General features: G+C 37.3%; 2 protein-coding genes across 2 annotated transcripts; both read left to right on the top strand.

Moving 5' to 3' along the window:
- Window positions 1-201: 201 nt before the first annotated feature.
- On the top strand, window positions 202-8,575 carry ache (acetylcholinesterase (Yt blood group)). The gene is made up of 5 exons (XM_084405336.1): window positions 202-444; window positions 4,234-5,711; window positions 5,939-6,131; window positions 6,288-6,466; window positions 7,209-8,575. Exons 2-5 carry the CDS (start codon window positions 4,301-4,303, stop codon window positions 7,328-7,330), a joined length of 1,905 nt encoding a protein of 634 aa, XP_084261462.1. The 5' UTR covers window positions 202-444; window positions 4,234-4,300; the 3' UTR covers window positions 7,331-8,575.
- Window positions 8,576-10,485: 1,910 nt separating this feature from the next.
- LOC311287227 (BPTF-associated chromatin complex component 1) lies at window positions 10,486-12,721 on the top strand. Its single transcript, XM_084403921.1, has 5 exons — window positions 10,486-10,712; window positions 10,947-11,041; window positions 11,754-11,974; window positions 12,104-12,208; window positions 12,356-12,721. Exons 1-5 carry the CDS (start codon window positions 10,692-10,694, stop codon window positions 12,418-12,420), a joined length of 507 nt encoding a protein of 168 aa, XP_084260047.1. The 5' UTR covers window positions 10,486-10,691; the 3' UTR covers window positions 12,421-12,721.
- Window positions 12,722-20,552: the final 7,831 nt, after the last annotated feature.

The following is a 20,552-nucleotide window of genomic DNA, read 5'->3' as shown; positions in this document are numbered from 1 at the left end:
CAAGAAATACAGTGGACCTGACAAGTGCACTTAATGCTGACGCCTGTGCAAACGACGCACCCTATACAAACAGCACAGGCACTTTAAAACTGGGTGGTTGAGAGCGAACAACAGTGGTGCATCGTCTCGCGAGAACTCTATGGTGTGTTTGGGGTTTTTTAAGTCGATTTTGCTTATTATAATGAGTCTCCCCCTACCGACACAGCAGTGCAGTGCGACTGTTCTCCTAGTTCCGTCAGAGGCTTGATCCAGCGTTAAAATCAGACAGGCGACACTATAATTCACTCTCTTCACGCTACCCCTAGCCGAGTTGTCCTGCTTTTGCTTATCGCCCTACGGCACGGCAACAATTCTGGCTTTCTTCATTCAAGGACAAGCAGAGGAGCGGAAGAGCCCAGGGCAGAGGCGCTGAAGCAAAGCCGGCTTGTGAACTGGAATCACCAGGTAGCCTACAATAATTCAGTCATCTTTGCGGCTTCTGTAGCTTTTACTCGGGCACTTCATATGTTCTTCAGTTGACTAGTCCAACAGGCTACATTGTGTAAAAATAATAAAATACATAGAAGATGAGATCAGAATTTAACGTCAGGGTTCTAGCTACTCTGGGCATATTTACATTTCGATTCATGTTGCATATAAACGAATAAGGCAGTTTTGTTTATATTATATCGTTGTTGTTTTTGTTGTACAGTCATGAATTGTGATCGGTTTGTAGGGGTTTTAATTAAGAATATAGTGACGTTTAACGGCGTTGATTATTTTATGTCATTTTGAAGGCCAAACCGATTATTGCATAAGTGTTATATGAAGCACTGACTTTAATTTCTGTTTTACAGTAGGCTACGCTAAACACGGATAATTCCAGACAAAACGTGCCGCTAAAATTATGCGCATTGCGAAGAAATATATTTATAAACAAGTAAGCAAACCGAAAAACATTGCTCGTGCCTTTAATGGTCATATTTGTGGCGCTGAAGAATGGATGAAATTAGACATGCTAGAGAAATACAGTGGCGCACGCGCACTCGGAGCCTCTGGTTCCCTGATTGCAAGTCTTGTTTACCTTCAGCACCTGTCTACTTCTAACCTTTTTTTTTCCCTCTTCTTTTTTTTTAACCAATTCAACTAGAGCGTCAACCGATCGCTCGTTTGCTCTGAATCCTTCTGGTGCGTAAGGCTGTTTACGCGCGTCTGTGATTTCTGTTTATTGAAGTTCACTGCAAAACACGGCGATTTGAATTATAAAATGTTGTCGGATTTCCCTCTTATAGTTTTCATGTCTGGGTTAAATGAATGAGTTCATTGTGTTTATTACGGCTATAGCCTAATTGTTTTTTTGTTTTGTTTTTTACACTTATTTTAATGATTTGGGTTTTTCTGCTGTGCTCATCTCCATGTAGCCTACCCATTATATGTCGTAATACTCTCCCAATGTTTTTGTTGTTGTTGTTTTTTAAATACACTCCCAATGTGTAGAAGATAACACAGCCTATTAGTTAGCTAGCTTTTCCCCCCCACAATTATGTAGGCCTATCACAATTATGTGGACATAGGAATGGAGTTCAAGGAATTTTATCTATTTTTGCGTGGGTGTTACCATTTTTTCATGTTGTACACTGCAGTTTAAGAAATATTCCAGATGTTTCCTTTTTCTAATTAAAATATTTCAAACAAAACAATTTTCTTGGAAATATTTTTTCATAATTGTGTCCTCAATATAACTTTCCACCATGTTAGTCTTCTGTTTTTTCCCTATCTATCAAAAGCCAAGCTATGATAACATCATCCTCCAGGTAGATATTGATGAAATATTTCAGTGACATTTTCCTAAAATGGTTCAAAATTAAATTACTGGTGACATCCTCATGTAAGCTAACTCAAATCCCTCCTTTATAAAACACTTAACTGTACATTTTTGCTATGCTCAGTTGCAACAACAAAAAAAACCTTATAGTGATAATTTAACGGTTTTCTTGATTTGAATAGAGTACATTTCTGAAAGTCTGATACCTACAACACAGGCATATTCATTTAAGTTAGATAGCTCAAAATATACTGCATTACAAGAATGACCCACTTGGTCTCTCAATTACATAGAGACTTCTGACTCAGATGTTGATGCAGTTATGATAAGCTTTTAGACTTCAGAAGCTGTGCTCCGCTGGGAAAAGTTAATTATAGTCGTAAAACTGCCTCAGAGAAGGGCAATTAACGTTAATATTCTATTGTAGCATGGACACTACCTCATCAACTGGGGGATTGTTTTGAAAGCTTAAAATATTGTGGTTGTAATTGTAATATTAGCATGTCTGCAGTTGGCTTCTGGGCAGCGTGAGCACAAGCGTGTATGCATGGGCACGTGTTCATTGCTGAGCACTCTCTCATGAAATATTAGATGGACAGACCACGAAACGGAAAATTCCATCGATCTCAGTGGCGCTCATCAAACTGTCAGTTTTGAAATGTTTTGGCCTATTGGTCATGTCACGCTGTGGGTACCACGAACTGAGCGTCATTTAGGTTTGCTGGTGGTATTAATTCGGTCAAAATCTTTGCTTCCACTGTTAGTGAGAAGGGAATTCAAACGAATAATGTTTATTCTGTTCTGCGCTTTATGGCAGTCGTTGGACCTACTTGTGGTCATTACAAAATTAACACATGGCTCTTTTTCAGGATATTAATGGGTTAATTCACCCCTTCATTCACACATGAAGTAAGCAACAGTCTTAGAGATGGAAAAAATTATGAAACCAAGTACAGACCGACTGGACAAATAAGTGAGGATGCAATGAGTAGTGCAGGCTCTTAATTTCCATGGCAACAGTGCTCAACCTGAGATAGATTAAGGTTTGCTGGCAGTGATTGTGACACATGCAAAGAAAGAGAAAAGGACAGATATATGCCTAATGGCTTCCTCATACGAAAGAATTGTGGAAAGTTAGACATAGAAAGATAGCTGTGTGTTTAATGACATGATGGTGTGCACAACAACGTGTAATCCCAAGCTGAAAGCAAACCCCCCAGTGAACTTCATACATGGATTCCAGGATCTAATTTGAGTCCCGGCAGCCTCTCCCCCCTCTGCGTCTATCCGCGATCCCCACTTATAGCTACCCTTGCCCGCCATTTCCGGCACGCAGCTGTCTTTTAAGATATTAATAAATCCATTGAGACGCTGTGACTGATGAATTGCATTGCAGTCCCCCATGCCTCTTTTCACTATTGATTCCAATATAATCTTACTTGTTATTTTAAGATCGGTTTCTCTGAAACGGCCAAGAGATTATGTAATGAGCAGTCCAGGTTAATGCATTTGGCACCAATACCTTATTAAGATATCTTCGGTCCTAATAATCCATGGATGGTGCCTTTGAAAGCCTCTATTTCATTATTTCGCAGAACACGCAAGAAAATGTTTGTAAGAACGTTTCAAATGTTTTTCCATACAATGAAAGGTCATTGTATGAAAAAAAAAAAAACATTTTCCGAAATATCTTCTTTTGTGTTACACAGAAGAAAGAAAGTCATAGGCTTGTTAACAACATCAGGGTGAGTGAATTGTCATTTTTGGGCCAACGGCCTCTTTAATTGTGTAAAGGTTGGGTTGCTGAGAACACTTACAGTAAGTGATGCTTTGTGTAGGGTGCTTGTAAAATAGAAAGGGTTGGAAAGACAGAGAGGCAGATGGACTGATAGAGAGAAGTAACACCCTCAAAAATAGAACCCCACACAGGCAAAGGAGGCTGGGGGAACAGAAATAGCCTTGTTTAAACTGACACTCACACAGCTGCAGTCAAATTCATGTGCTTCTATCCCTAACTGTGACCCCAAAACTAATCCAGTCAGTATAGCAACCAGGCAACATGTAAAACATAAACATTCACCTCACAGGTGTGTTTGTGGGTCCTAGAAAGTGAGCATGAAACCTAACTAGAGCAGACTCTGAATTGATCTATGGATCAGTCCCTTTTTGGTTTTAGCCTGCTTGGCCCATTCAGTCACAATAGACTTGAAGTATGCACATTTTAAATGTACATTGAAATCTATCAAGAAGCCTGTATTTTTTTTTTTGCTATGCAAAATTCGCAGATATTGAAATTTATTCTTGGGGAAACTTTCTTTGAATGAAATTGTGTTTCTGGTTTTCAGCATTTACATGCATAGGATGAAATTGAATGGATCGCAAATCTGTTTTGTTGCCTCAGTTTTGTAACTTTTGTCTTTCATCCACAGGTCATACTGACCTTGGCTCAGAACAGTGAGATCACAGTAGTTTCCCAGCGAACAAAAGAAAATCACCATGAAGACCTCAGACATTTTCCTTCTGCCCACTGTGCTCCTCATGTTCCTTTTCAACTACTGTCTCGCACAGAGCGAATCTGACCTCGTAGTAGCAACAAGGCTGGGCCATGTGCAGGGTGTACGCTTGCCTGTTCCAGACCGGAGTCATGTGATTGCTTTCTTGGGCATCCCGTACGCTGAACCTCCGCTGGGGAAGAGGCGTTTCAAGAAAGCAGAGCCCAAAAAGCCCTGGAATGGTGTCTTCGATGCTAGAGACTACCCAAATGCCTGCTATCAGTTCGTAGACACCTCTTACCCAGGCTTTCCAGGTATTGAGATGTGGAACCCCAACAGAATGATGAGCGAGGACTGCCTGTACCTTAATGTGTGGGTACCTCCTACCGCTAGGCCACAGAACCTCACAGTAATGGTCTGGATATATGGTGGAGGCTTCTATAGTGGCTCCTCCTCTCTTGATGTCTATGATGGCCGGTACTTGGCATACACTGAAAAGGTAGTGGTTGTGTCTATGAACTATCGTGTTGGAGCTTTTGGATTCCTTGCCCTCAATGGCTCATCAGAAGCACCAGGAAATGTGGGTCTCTTTGACCAGAGGTTGGCCCTCCAATGGGTCCAAGAAAACATCCACTTCTTCGGCGGTAACCCAAAACAGGTCACCATTTTTGGAGAAAGTGCTGGAGGAGCATCAGTTGGCATGCATGTTCTGTCACCAGACAGCCGCCCGTTATTCACACGTGCCATAATGCAGAGCGGTGTTCCTAATACACCCTGGGCTACCGTTAGTTTTGATGAGGCCCGTCGGAGGGCCACCTTGTTGGGCAAACTCGTTGGCTGCAGCGGGGGTAACGATACTGAGCTGGTTGACTGCCTGAGGAACAAACAACCACAGGAACTAATTGATCAGGAGTGGCAAGTGCTCCCCTATAGCAGCTTGTTCCGCTTTTCCTTTGTCCCTGTCATAGATGGTGTTTTCCTTCCCGACACCCCAGATGCCATGATTAGCTCAGGGAACTTCAAATACACTCAGATCATGCTGGGTGTAAATCAGGATGAGGGATCTTACTTCTTGCTTTACGGTGCACCGGGATTCAGTAAAGACAATGAGAGTTTGATATCTCGAGAAGAATTCCTTGAAGGTGTGAAGATGAGCGTTCCCCATGCTAATGAGATTGGCTTGGATGCAGTTATCCTTCAGTACACTGACTGGATGGATGAGAACAACCCCCAAAAGAATCGAGATGCCATGGATGATATTGTAGGAGATCAAAATGTCATCTGTCCTCTGCAGCATTTTGCAAAGACTTACGCCCAGCACGCTGGCCTCCATACCCAGCCGGGAGCCGCAGCTCCAGGGACACTAGGCTGGGCAAACTCAGGACAAACAGGCTACAACAGTGGCAACTCGCATGGTAAGGTCATTATAGTGGTAAAGAATAACAGTGTAAAACACACCGGAGTGAAGCATCAACAGTTAATAAACTTAATGCATCCTTGCCGAGTCCGACAGATGTCAGTATAAAATCCAAGACCGATGGGATGAAGATAGAGCAACACGGACATTAACAGAGTGTATCTTTAATATGAAATTGTGCAATACCAGTTTCTCTCAATCTATACCCGTTCTTTTTGTCCTTAGGTGCTGTGTACCTTTACCTGTTTGACCATCAAGCTTCAAACCTGGCCTGGCCTAAGTGGATGGGCGTAATCCATGGTTATGAGATTGAGTTTGTGTTTGGCCTGCCATTAGAAAAACGACTCAATTACACAGCAGAGGAAGAGAAACTCAGTCGACGAATGATGAAATACTGGGCAAACTTCGCTCGCACCGGGTAAGAGGTGGCAAAATAGCAAAAGAGTCGGTGCCCATGAAAGATTTGTCTTCATGCTTTTTCAGAAAAGGTTCGATTTATCTAATAGTTGTGTAATGTTTTGTATTGTTGCCTGGAAGGTTAACTCCCTACATAATTTTTTCTGTCTCCATGAAGTAATCCCAACATTAACACCGATAACACCCTAGACAGTCGGAAGCGGTGGCCTCAGTTTACAGCTACTGAGCAAAAGCATGTGGGCTTGAACACAGAGCCACTGAAGGTGCAAAAGGGTCTAAGAACACAGGTTTGTGCTCTGTGGAATGGCTTCCTGCCTCGCCTGCTTAACATCACAGGTAACAAACCCCACCAGTATATTCCTCTGTCATGCAATTACATTATCTTATATCTTTAAACATGGAAGATCTACAGAGATACTGTAGGTCATTTTCTTAGAGTTTAGTTTAAAGATGAGAAACTGCAGGTTTGTGTATTATGGAATGGGTCAGTGGAATTTATTGTTGTTTAGCAGAGGGAGTCTACATAACAGTAAGATTAAATCATCTTACAAAAGAAAATGTGTTAGGTTCACTTTTTCTATCTAGTTTCTAGTTCCTCTCTCTTACATTTTTTATTAACATATTTGAAGTCTGAACAAAGTACAGCCATAATATAAACTATCCACTTTGTTTCTCAAGGAAATGCCTTGTCTGTGCTAGTGTATCTGTTTTGCTCAGAATCTAAACAAATGTCCTGTGCCAACTATTACACTGGAAGTGAACCAGAATATAAAGCAATTAAACACTTGCTCTTGGGTGGGGGCAGGGAGGATTGTGCAGGCCTGTCCATAGTAACTTAGATTCGTAAGTTATAAATTCCCCTGTGGGGGCTGTTGCCAAATTCTTTGTTAAATGGGTGGGACCTTTATAGTGATTCATTACTGTTGAGTAGTAAAGTAGTAATGGATTACTCTCTGTACAGAAATGTTCCTCTTTTCTGCCATTCTTAAAATCATCATTCCCTCAACCTTTTTCTCTTGCCTTTCTGTCAAAGCTCATGCTGTTGTTTTCCTCATTTATTCCCATATTTCTTACCCAGAAAACATTGATGATGTTGAGCGACAGTGGAAAGTGGAGTTCCATCGCTGGAGCTCTTACATGATGCACTGGAAGAGCCAGTTCGACCATTACAGCAAGCAGGAGCGCTGCACAGATCTCTAGATAAATCTGGTATTAATGTAAGAAAGTGCAGATCAAAGAAAGGGAAAACTGATGACCATAACCCTTAATAGTCTCTTTTCAGAACAGCAAAGGTTGCCAAAGCTTTTTCGTTGATTACAGTCTCTGAGTAGGCATGAGAGTGAATTTGTGAATGTTGCACTTTAGTGCAGTTTTGTTCCTCCCTGTGTAAAATATTATACTTATCACTCAATTAGATTATGTGAATATATATATATAAAGAGAGGAGGTGAATTCAAGATGCTATTAGAGATTATCAAGCGCTACGGTCATCAAATGTATGTATCAGAAAAAAATGTTATAGTTATATTACCTCTGAACAGTGAGCGTGCATGTCTGTTCCATTGGAACCTAGAAACCCTCATTTACACTGGTCCTCAGGATCCCAATTTTTTAAATAATTTTCTTGTTTTTATCTTGTGTTCTTATTGGCTTAAATTATATTGGCTGATTCACCATACATTTATCTCCATAATGTATCTACCACATCTACTCAGTAATTCATGTGCTACTTTATCCTGCTGTCTCTGCTTTCTGACTGTGGTCCAACTCAATATACTAATACTTCATGCTGGAATCAGGAGCCATTTAATTTCATGTATGTTGTTTAACTGTACGGAACAGTTTCAGTGTGGGCGAGTCTGTGTGTTAATGTACTAATATTTAAAACCTATTTTTATTTTGATTGCTACTTATATTGCATGTAGTCTGGTGCCCACAGCATGACTCTTCTTGTGTGTGTGTATGTGTGTGAATGAGAGAGAAAGTCTGTGTTTACCATATACCAACTACATAGGACAGTATACATGTCTGTGTATTTCACCTCTTCTTAGTTCAAATTTCATACGGGCATTGTATGTTTGAGTATTTTATCTTGGATGGAGGAAGAGGGCTTGGCGAGTAAGACTAATGTTGTCTGTGTGCCAAAGGGTCAATATCATTTTTCCCCCTTGCTGTCTCCCTCTCTCGATGGGAAAGGCTTCTCATTACGATAATGGAGGGAGAGTAATTTACTTAGTGCTCATTTGAAATGACAGCCCGCTGTGTCAGCCATCTTAACTCCAGCCCTTTTGATGCAGTGGGAGGATGATGAAGGGAAACACAGGCAAAGGGAAGCTGTAAGGACAAACAAGAATACAGGGTTACAAAATCCACTCCTGACATGTTCTATATTTATTGTAATATTTGGTGTATTTTTTTATTTAAGTAAATTATTTGCATGATTGCATCAAGTATCAAAATAACTAAAAGTTTTTAGTTCGCTTAAATAAGAGCAAATGTTTATTTATTAAGAGTGTGGAATTGCATACGTACATATTGAATTTTGCCTGTGAATTTGGATCAAACATTATTTTGTATTTTACTGTGTGAATGTATCATGGTCAATCATTCTATCATAATATACACTGGCATATACATGTGAACATGCTGAATTTGTGAATGCTAGCCTATGCCTGTCTCATTGACTTCCCGTCAGTCTGTTTTTACTAAATCTAGAGTATATGTCTAGTACCATTCATCTAGCATTTTGTTAACACTGTGGAAGGGATCTGCCTGAGTGCTGTGATGAGACAGCAGGTCTTCCAGCACACAAAACGATAGGGTGACATTAAGCATTTAACCTCTGAATACGACTGGAATATGTAGATTAGCTTTAAAACAATGCGATTTAAAATGAAAATAATATGTTTGTTTATGGGTCTGAATGACAGCTGCTCTTTTCCACCTATCTCTTCCACTCCATGAAATCCCCCTGTGCATGCCTTAGACCCTTCCTCCTCTGTATTATGTGCTTTTAAAATTGACTGTTATCCTCTGATAATATTAGTGCTGATGTCTGTTTATAATATTACACATTTATAGCTATAAAAACATTAAAATAGCCCAGAGATAGATATTGATGTTAGCAATAACAAAATACACTTAAAATGGAATATATTTATTTGAATGCTTTGATACTCATGTAATGTCACAGACTTGACTGATAAAAACAGTGGTCATGAATTGACAAGCAATGATCATAAGTATTGTAACTGTTTATAAATCAGCTGTCTCTTCAAAGCAATATAAAGTGCCATATACTATCTTGCAAATATTTTTCTTCAGTTCTTAATGTAATTGTTTGGCTAATTTGCATTAGCTTGGCTTTAAAGGTTTCCTAATGTCGTATTAAGGCGGTCCTCAAGTAAATTGCCTCTTAATTTCATCACAAAGAGAAAATGTTATCTATAAATATTATATTGTAAATTCATATTATTCTACCCCAAATATATGTAGAACAATGCACATAGCTAAACAAGCATGTGTTCTGCATGTATTGCACTTTGACAACATTTATATAATAATAGAAATCACTGTTACTGTTCTTTTATTTATTTATTTATTTTTTATTTGATCCCGATATCGCCTGTCGTGTCAAATTAGTGCCAAACATGTATAGTGACAGCATCGTGCAAATCCTCCGCATGATGTTATTTGTCATATCCGCCCTCTTTGGGCACCATATCAGAAGCTTTCCAACGCAACCACAATAAACAGTTATTGATTTAAAGGAAAGCTACTTGTCTGTGTGATTCTTCTCTCAAATGATTCTGAACGTGAATTCTAGTAACGTTAGTTGACTGTTTTGTGCACCAGAGGGCAGCATGCGCAAGATTATACATTGTACGGGCCCTACAAAACTTCCTTTTAATAAACTTAGCAACTGTATCTTTAACATATTAACTATACTAAAATATAGTGTATATTTTTAATTATGTATTCCTGGACAAATGTTCCATGTATTGTAGGCATTTGTAGCACAACATACAACATAATAAATTAGTTTTAAGCGTTGTCATCTCGGTGATGATCACAATGACGAACAAGATGTGTAAGGTAAAAAAGCAGCAACGGTTTCATCTGAGACAACAGCAAACGTATCACTTCCTCCATAATACGTTGACATAATTGTGGACCAATACATATAAAAACTAGGTCTAGATCAGCTGTATGTATTAATACAGAGCGAAATTAAACGAAAAAAAAAAAAACACACATTTAGAGAAATCGCGAACTAATTGCGCAGTTTCAACGCAGCTTTGAATGTCTTGAGTACCTTTCTGGTGTTGACCAATAACAACCGAAGGCTGTAATTTAGACCAATAAGCACCATTGAATCACAGTGTCATCTTTATGGCGCACTTATGCTACCCGTTTAGTTAAAAATGCTTTTATTATTGTTTCATAATGTAAATAGTTGAAGAATAAGTATCATATTAGTTTATGCCAGTCATTGGTTCCCAAGTTAGCTAGCTTTCTCCTAACATTTCTAAACCGCAGTCCTCAGTTGTAAATCTAAACAATGACTTCAGCCTCTACCAAGGTAACTTAAATGGGTTTATAAATATGGTAACGTTACATAAAGAAAGATTAAACGTTTGTCTTGATAGTGTACGTCCATGTTAACTGCTTCGTCGTATTTTATTTTCTGTCTTGGTTTGTTAATGAAGCTATTAATTGCTAGCATGCTAACTATCAACCATATGTCCGTTTCTGAAAACATTCACGTTTTCATAAACATTCGGTACAGTATTTATTTCTTGCTTTACGTATTTAGGTTGGTGAGATCTTTTCTGCAGCTGGAGCTGCTTTCACAAAACTGGGAGAGTTAACCATGCAGCTGCATCCAGTGGCCGATATTAGTCCAGCAGGGTGAGACACTCTCTATTCACCGTAAGGTCCTTTATTATACACACAATGCATTAGTCTTTTGGTATATTGACTTTTTTTTTTTTTTTTTTAGAGAACGTGTAACCTTACTTTGTGTAATGGATATGGCCCGTACATGGAAAAAAATGTACATGAATAATTTTACCTATCTTTTGGCTTGTTTTATTTTTGAATTTCCCAAGGATCCCACAAAAGTTGACAACACTCCTTATCTACTTTTTAATATTATCCCACTTAGTTTGTAGCTTGCAATTTCTCCAAGATGTCATGGACAAGATAAAGTATTGTTTTCAATGATATTATGGGCCTTGTAACTTCTATTGCTGTTTACTGGGAGAGCTAACTTAGGTGGATACACACAAGAGTCTGAAGTAGCTTGAACACTTATCCATTCAAAAACACAATGTAAAGACACCCTTCTCACCGTTTTGGCGTACCTCTCTTGTTATGTTTTACTATGGGTTAGAGTCTATAAAATGTGTCTTCCTCAAATGCAGGTGAAATTTGCACTTTTTAATTTGCAGTTAACATTTTTCTTAAATCTAGAGAGGACTGCTATTTTCTAGATTCCCATTCCTTGTGGAAATTCAATAAAAGCCAAAGAAGATTCTGAAAAAGTTTTAATGTTTTATATTTGTGTTTGGAGGCCATAAAAAGTTTGTCAGTAATTAATTAGACATTTTCTAAACACAAGGCCACAAGTGAAGACAACTGTCAAGAGGAAGATTTATGAAGATGGTGGAATTCCTTTATCCACCGATTCACCAAAGAAGAGTATGAAAAAGGTGCCAGTTTCTATGGCTCCCCCAGCCCCACCTAAAGTCATCGCCGTGCCAACATCTCAGGTTGTGGTGACTGCAGGTTTACAGCGCCCAACCACAGGTGCATCTAGCATTAAGTCATCAAAAACAGCAGGTGAGCATTCCTTAATGCACTCATTTGTGTTGCATTTCATTTTTACACACAAAAAAACTTTCTTTGACTTATTTAAGCAATTTGAATATAGTAAAATATAACTAATGCATTCATATAATTTTCCCTCAGATGTCACTCTGAGTGCACTGAATGACTCGGATGCCAACAGCGATCTGGTAGATATCGAGGGGTTGGGTGATAGTTCCACATCTAAAAAGCTAAATTTTGATCAAGGTAAGAGACCGTTTCTCAATATGTAGAATTTTCTCATGTATATATTTAAATTACTTATATAATTGTGCCCTTTATGTTTTTCCACGTTGTCTGTTATTTCCTTTGTTCCTGGTTCTTAAGGTAAAAATATTTTTTTCCCCCTTGCAGATAGTCTAAATCTTGACTCCAGTCTCATCATGAATTCCAGTGACTTGCCGTTGTTATCCCGTTGAAATCTTCTGCAACATACTATCAGGAAATTGAACTAATATTTTTACTTCAGTAAAGGAGCAAGAAACTTGCTTTTTCTTAATCTGGTGAAAAAGTTTCTTTTTCCAGTAAAAGACTCATTTCTAAGTTAATAGTGAAGTTAGGCATATTTTATCAGTGTAAAATTGAAAGATGCTAACAAATATTGCTTAATGCATATTAATGTTCTTGGTCCAAAATGCCTAATTTTAAAAAAAAGTTACTGTAAAGGCATTATTGTGTATATATTTTTTTAACCATTCCAATAAAACATTATAACCAGTACTTTGTTTTGTGGGGAAAGTGTAGCCAAAAGGCTTGAAATGCATTGCTGGTTGTCGAAGCTTTGTTTGGTAAACTGTTAAAAAAAGTTATTTTTTCATGTTTAGTTATATTTTGCAATACCTTTAGTCTATTTACCACATAATATTACTTAACATTTTTCCACAAAAAAATTGAAAGTAAAAACATCTATAGCTAAAACACACACACAAAAAAAGTTGACCTCAAGATGATCTTCAACCAGGTTTTTCTGGAATCATTTTAGCGCAGTGTGGCAGTAGCATCTTCTACATAAATGCAGCTTTAGTAAGTTAATTTTTGTTGACTTAAAATTCTAACCTAGTGGGTTTATTGATCTGAGCTAATTTTTGCATAATTGGGCTGTTAACGAAGTAGTCATATAGTCTTAGCCCTACCAATGTTTCTACATTAAGAACAGCCAAATCAGTGTTAAATCATCGATTGCATATTGAAGAGTATGTGTCAAATGCAGCGCAGCAGGTCTCCTCATAATGACACTTTCTGCCCATATCTTTGTTCCTCATTTGTTAGAAGTAACCCCAATAATTGTGGCCAAGAGTGCATAAGTTAGAATAATGTTATTTTTAATGATGTTTTCTTGCAAGACTGAACAATAGCTTTCATTTTAATTATGAGATTGTCAAGGTGAAATACATACAATAATTCATTTCTGGACAGATGGTTTCCATAATGCTCCAAATACTGGAGAGTCGCTGAGTGTGTCTGTCTGACGGGAGCAGCACAAACCATACTGGCAACCCAGGGAGAGGGCAGCTGCCAATATTGATGTGCTGCTACTGTCAGGCACACTGAGGCATCAAGTGGTCCAAGGGAGGAAAGAGGACGAAAGGAACATACAAAATATATGCAGATTAATTCAACAGCTTTAATGGTTATACTATCATAGAAAAAAGCAATGCTGATCTCCTAAAATACAGCCTAGCAAATAAAGGATGTGAATTTATAGCTTTTAAAGAACAACTCACTGAAGAGGCCACCTAAGCCACACCTGATGATTCAGTCATGAATCATTTATTATTTGTCTGGTCATTTGTAAAAAAAAAAAAAAAAAAGAAAGAAAAAATATATATCATTTGAGTAAAAAAAAAAAAAAAAAAAAAACCTGCTTTGTCACATTTTTATTCAGAAATCTGAAAGACAGCTTTAACTTGAAACCTAAATTCTAAATACAATACAGACAGCATATCACATTACTTATTATCAAAAAGCTTACCTCTGATGCATTTATTACACTCAGATTTATGATACAAGCAGAACACTAGGTGTTTAATGCTGTCATGTTAATGGAGAAACTCCCAGGCTCCCAGTGACAGCACATCATAATTTGGAATTTGCCCTTAGAACTTACAAACCATGATGTGCTGCTACAGGGCACTCTGGGCTAAATAAAAAGATGACGACAGACTTCAGTGGTCCTCACTAGGATAAGATTAGAGACAAAATTAACTGTTGGATTAAGTGTGACATAGAAATGTCTTATGCATATTTAGCGGCATGACTAAGTTAATAAAAATTAATGACAGCAAAATTTGATGAGAAAGCAATGTGACCAAATTGCTTCTTTTGTTTCTAAAAAATGTAATAAAGTTGTGTGACAGCAAAGAGTGACAGCATTACTGCAATTTCTCTGGCACAGACAATCATGTGGAAGCTTGTGGTCATCCACATCTTTATAATGACAGTCTAATAATGCCCTTTGAGACTTAATAAGTGAGTTACTGTGCACACACTGTCCTAAAATGGATGTTGAGGATGAAGACAAAATGGAGGATAACAAAAGGGGGAGATGAGGAGAAAAAACTAGTGCCTGTCAAAAAAGGTTTTATTAACATGGGAATAATTTACTTTGGGTGAAATGAAGCAAGCAAAAATTATAATTTATTATTCATATTTATTTTCTTTAAAAAACTATATGTATCTTCCAACTTCTTGGGCTTAATATTGTGAAACAAGATTAAGTGTCACTCTAATAAATCAAAGTATATCTAGTAGCATTACACATACAGTAATTTAACATTTTATATTTTTATTAATAATCCAATGAAGTAATTGTTACCAAGAACATTTTTTAAATTGACTTCAAGGATTAAAAGTAAAATTTGTCCAAATGTAAAAAAAAAGAGGACAGAAAAAAAAAAAGACTGCTTGTACACTCCACAAGAATCATTTTCAAAAAGACAAATAAAAAGTCAAAAAGGGGCAAGTTTACATTAACAAACAATTAAAAAGAAACAATTAGAAATTTAAGGTTTTTAACTTTAAGGTCTGCAACATATTGAATAACACAGTAGGTTTTAATTATGGAGAGATAAGAGGATGAGTGAGGCGAGAAAAAGGGAGGAACATCTGATTTTTAAAAAAGTGTGATTTTGACACTACCAGATTAGTTTTAAGATGAATTACTGTAGTATTCATCTGTAAAAAGCAAGTGATGGTCAAAGCGATGAGGGTATATGACAAATCATTTGTTGCAGTGTGTAAAAGGTAAATGGCAGAAAGATCTTGGCCCATCACTACATTTCACTGGGTTTTTTTTTTTAATTATTATTATTTGTTGTTTTTATTTAGCTTGTAAATAAATGAACAAAAAATAGGAAAAATAAGCTTACACCTACAACACTGGACCAACATAAATGTAGCATCAATTAAGTAGGAAAACCACAATGAAAATCATTGGTTTACTGAAAAACCCATTTTATTTCTATTTTGCTCAAAACCAATGACTGACAAAAGTTGAAAGGCCTAAAAAAGTATTTGATATTTATAATCTCAACTGTTGTGGCAGAGAAAAAGAAACACCAAGTATTTTTGAAGGGCTTCATTTTTTTCTTTTAAGTACACCACACCCTATGTTGTCTGATGAAGTTCTAATGTCAGCAGAAAATCAAGGCCTAAATACAAAATAATTAATTCTGACTATTGTAATATGCCAAAACATGATCTTTAATTTTTGCTTGAAGATATTTGAGACACATCTTGAAGTTACAGTTCACAAAAAAAGAGGAAGTTTATCTATAGCAAAATGCAGGCTAAATTTGTGCTACACAAAAGCCAAACGTTCTTAAAAACGTATGATATTTAATATTTTATGTTTAATGCTTTTAGTTCAAATCAACCCTGACAAACAGTTACATCTCATAAAGGGTAGCCTATTTATGGTCCGAGTCAAATGATCACGTCAGCACAGTTGCAGAAGGCATTTGCTTCTGTCTACTTCTGCCCGTCGTTCATCGAGAGAGGCAGAGAAAGGGGGGTGGGGGGTGTTAGCAAAAGAGAGGGAGAGAGAGAAAATGAGAAAAGGATAGACAGCAATGGGTGGGAGAGGGAGACCTAAAAGAGAAGCTCACACACTTACATAGACACATACACACCCTGGCCTAACTTTGCTCACCCATTCAAACCAGAGGCCGTTTTGGTTAAGCTTTGAAACGGACACAGGAAAGATTTCACTTACCCTCGATCCACGTTTTTCAGAATGTTAGGCAACAGGGGAGAGGAAAAGGTTCCTGGTATTCCCAAAGTAACCCGCCGGACTCCCCTCTTCCAGTGTAGTCTGTCTCCTGCACCTGGGTAGGGGGGAAAAAAACAGTAATTCCCCAACTTAATTCAATGAAGTTGTTTTTGTATTCAAAAAAGCCAAGCAAAGTACTTGAAAAAGACTTTTTCATTCTTTCAGAAAACTCGATTAAACTCACAAAGTAGTTCGCCCACTGCAAATATTTTAATTCTACGCAAATCTACAGCTAAATCTACAATTAAAACACTTTGGCTGCTTTCAAAAAAATTGTAGAAACAGAATTAAAAAGTTAAACAAACCCACAAATGCACTTATCAATGGGAATCCCAAGTCTTAATTTCAGGTCAAAAATACACCCATTCGTCTGAGCTTGGGGCTCCCATTCCAGATTGGGGGGTGGGGTTCCAAGAGTCAAATAAGTGCCTAAACCTTTTGTCCACCAGCACCTATTTTCAGCCCTTAAACCCCTTTCTCTCCCTATTCACCTTCAGACCAGCAGTCCAGTGCAGTGTGCAGCCTCTGCTTAGCTGTAGCTAGTGAGGCTGCCTGAGGAACTTGGTAGGCATAAAAAGCAGGGGTTGTAGCCTTTTTCCCGGGGCATCAGTTTCTACAATTAAAATGAACATTTTCGGGGGACAGGAAAAATCTCCAAAAAAATCAGGGCATCGCCCAGGGGTCCCCTTAGAAGAGTGTGAAGTTTGAGGACGGTCGGCGCTACCGTTTCAGAGGAAAAAATTAATTTCTAGGGCTTAGTGTCTGGGGCGCGTCAGTGCTAGCAGCTCTCGCTTGCTTGATTTCTTGTAGCCTTGCCAAAGCATTCATACAGCCAACGGAGAGAAAGAGAGGGAGGAGGGGGGAACAAAAGAAGGAGAAGGCTCGGCTGCAAAGATGCACAGAAAGGGGGATATGAAACTAGGAAAAGTGTTATGTGTTTGTGGTGTTTTTTTTGCGTTACACTGCGGGAAAGCCTTCACCACAAACTCCAACACAATCGACCGCACAGGGGGTTTTTCAAGTCCAAACGCATTGTTCGAAAAGAAAAAACAACAACAAAATGATTTTATATTCTCGCCATTAGTTCATTATCCATTAAAAAAAAAAACAAAAAAAAAAAAACGAAAAACAAAGAAGGAACAGTAAAAACAGATGTCAAGAGTTTGGAGTGCTCAAACAAAGCAACGTTTTCATACTTTTATACTCTTAGTGCGACCGGATTTTAAGCAGGGTCTCTGTGGGTTTTCTGTGTAGTACAAGGCTAGCTACAAAGATTGGAGAATATGTTGATCTGGTTCTACAGATAGTTTTACTGAGTAGCACAACCATGGTCCAACAGTACACACAAACCACACACACACTCACACACAGAGCCAGACAAGACAAAGGCCTCTGTGATTATATATTAAAAAAAATATAAAAAACGAATTACAAAGGAAATCAACGTCCAGCCATCAATACATTTTCAGATTAATATATCGTTATGGAAAGTTCAATTCAAACATAATCTTACATTTCATAAGTTGTCTGAAAACCATATTAGCTTTACAATAATTTACTAATAACACACAGCTAAAGCTAAATAACATATTTTAATAAAATCACTGTTATTATAAAACTGAAACAGCACTTTGATATTGTACTCTTGTGAATATCATTTTTGTCCCAAAAGTATACAGTCCCTTGTTTTTTACCTTTAAATCCTACAAGTACCATCTCGTACAACCAAAAAACAAAAGCACTAAGCTTCAGGAACCACACACCAAAACAGGAAGACTAAAAATACCTCAACTAAAAACGTAAAAGGCTTTTTTTGTGTGACATCTGCCATTAAAGACTTGATTGAATTAAACAATAAGAACTAATTCCTAGCAATTCACAATACTACAAAAACGTATTACAGCCTTGAAAATTAGAAATATAGAATAAATGATGACAATACGTGGTTAATGAGCATGTGAATCTTTTTTTTCTTCTTCTTTTTTGTACTAAAAAATTAAAAACTAGGCTACCTTTGTCAAATCCAAACTACACATGCCATGCCCAGCCTCTCCCTAATATTACTTTCAGCAGATGTGTAGCAAAATCAAGAAATATTGTTAAATATGACATCCAGGAACAGGTGCAGAGCTTTCATGGCATACCCAAGATCACATCTTCACTCTATGCCATTTATTCATTTGTAAAAAAAAAAAAAAAAAAACTCAGGCAATGGCAAACCAGTACACGCACACTGCATACTTTTAGATATTCTAAAATATGCAATATGACAAGAACCACTGATCAAATCGTTTACAGCTAAAAAATTTTTTAATTGTTCTTGAAGAAAATCTTGTGAGCCCAGAAAAAAAAGACAGAAAATGCAACAAGGAAACCACTGGAATTAATACATTAACTATAAAGCAAACCCCATGCCAAAACTAAGAACAAGCAACGTGTACTTTTATCACAAGGTTACAGGGTCATTGTAAAGACCACAACATTCCTTTTGAAAATAACTTCAACACTTTATGACAACTTTTAAAACAGCCACAGCAAAGTCACACATCATTCTATAATATTAGTCATACATCTGTCATTTTAATTGCAAATTAATTGGTCTGACATTGACTGTAATTGGACTTTTTTTTTAACAAAACAAAACATGCTCTAGATACATATAAATAGTAAAGCACGACAATAGGTTGCGATTTTACAATCTGTAAGATTAATTTGCCAGGCATAACCTACGAGAAACGCTATAAAATGATCAGTTATTATAAAACGTAGTTACCAAAAGCGATGTAAGATGGGTGCATGTTTCAAAACCGCCAATTAGTCGAGTATCGAGAAAATATGTATATTGTGGATCAAGTAATGAATTATTTTAAAACGTGCATACTTGGAAGCTTGAACTTTTGATTCATCGCCAAATAATTCTGCCGTGGTCTTGAATGTCACTTCAAAGCGCGTCTTCAACTAACGTTACATTCGAAAAATTCGTCGTTATTTTTTTTTGCCGCTTCCACAGAGTTCTACGTTTCGTCACGCTGTCACCTTAAGATGTCATTTGAATTTTGACGAACCAACGTTCTGATGTTCGAACCACAAAGACAGAACAATTTCATTTAACTGTCATTTTGATGTTACACATTATGTTTTCATTCCTGTCTACACTGTTTCGATTGACGAAATCGCTGTGAATGGATCTAATGACCGAAACTCTTATTAGATGGAGCGAATTAAAAGAGGGGAAAGTTGTGCTTGAAGCTTGGTTGTGGGTGAGGGGACAGATACAGAGGGGAGTGGTTCAGAGCATTAGACGCACCGAGAAATCATTGTCTTTAAAAGCTAACATATGCCAAAGACTAGAAGACCACTTTATTCGGTTTGCTTTATGGTGTTAATATAGTCAAAGCATCGTTTAGGTTGTAATAAGTTGTTTGGACGTTATCCAGCGGGTTCCAACACGTTTTGGAGGTAGTCTGTTTAATTATACTAAGAAATAATGTTTGTTTTTGTTCAACACAAAAGAAATAAGTGCCGAAACAGCTTACACTAAACAACAAATATAAAGTTAGCAACGTCTTTCTATAACGCATACGTCATTTTCTGAAAGTACTATTAGTTTGTAGCTACATGTTCGTTACTTCTTTTTTTTTTTTTTCAATAAGTTAATAATAAATGGTAAACGGGACCAATTTCACAAAGCTTGCAAAAAAATTATGTCGATTACAAAAAAGTAATAATTATATAAACAAAAAAGTAATAATTACATACCTTTTATGAAAATCCTCTTCCAGTGTCCAATATTTGAAAAAGGTTGTTAACGTAATAAACAGTCTTGAGAAAAAAAAAAAAATTATAATGAGGAATAATGTAGCTGTTAGAAGTGTTCCAGTCACTGATGCTCTGAAGTTTGAAAATGGCGCCAATGTTCCACTGCAGCAGCTCTACCACTGTGATGACACGGGACAGATAAAAAAATAAATATAAATTTTCCTCAGTGAAAAATATTTTTTTCCACAAACGGATCTGTTGCACTTTGGCTAAAATAAGCTATTCTAGTCATCTCTTGTTGAATTGTTTGCTTCTATAATTTATAATTATTTTTTGATAATTTTTGATAACCGTCAGACCATGCCTTAGCCGCGGTGCAGGTCGGGAAGTGCCCTTGCTGGTTTTCTTTTAAATTTCCAAACTACAGTCCTGAATGGCCGCCCTGTCGCCCCCTGTTGTATTATCTGTGTATTATATACAGTCGACGTCAAAAGCTTTGTTTTTGCGCTGACTCCAAAAAAA

The sequence above is a fragment of the Rutilus rutilus genome (genome assembly GCF_951802725.1).
Source record: "Rutilus rutilus genome assembly, chromosome: 3".
Lineage (NCBI taxonomy): Eukaryota > Metazoa > Chordata > Actinopteri > Cypriniformes > Leuciscidae > Rutilus > Rutilus rutilus.
The sequence above is the reverse complement of the archived record's forward strand: the minus strand, read 5'-3'. Positions and strand labels throughout refer to the sequence as shown.

What these genes read in the sequence shown, in the direction of transcription:
- ache (XM_084405336.1), top strand. Translation starts at nt 4,301, where the DNA reads ATGAAGACCTCAGACATTTTCCTTCTGCCCACTGTGCTCCTCATGTTC. An exon ending in CAACAGTGGCAACTCGCATG is followed by an intron (nt 5,712 to 5,938) that starts GTAAGGTCATTA and finishes TTTTGTCCTTAG; the next exon opens with GTGCTGTGTACCTTTACCTG. An exon ending in GCAAACTTCGCTCGCACCGG is followed by an intron (nt 6,132 to 6,287) that starts GTAAGAGGTGGC and finishes GTCTCCATGAAG; the next exon opens with TAATCCCAACATTAACACCG.
- LOC311287227 (XM_084403921.1), top strand. Translation starts at nt 10,692, where the DNA reads ATGACTTCAGCCTCTACCAAG. An exon ending in TAAGTCATCAAAAACAGCAG is followed by an intron (nt 11,975 to 12,103) that starts GTGAGCATTCCT and finishes ATTTTCCCTCAG; the next exon opens with ATGTCACTCTGAGTGCACTG. An exon ending in AAAGCTAAATTTTGATCAAG is followed by an intron (nt 12,209 to 12,355) that starts GTAAGAGACCGT and finishes TCCCCCTTGCAG; the next exon opens with ATAGTCTAAATCTTGACTCC.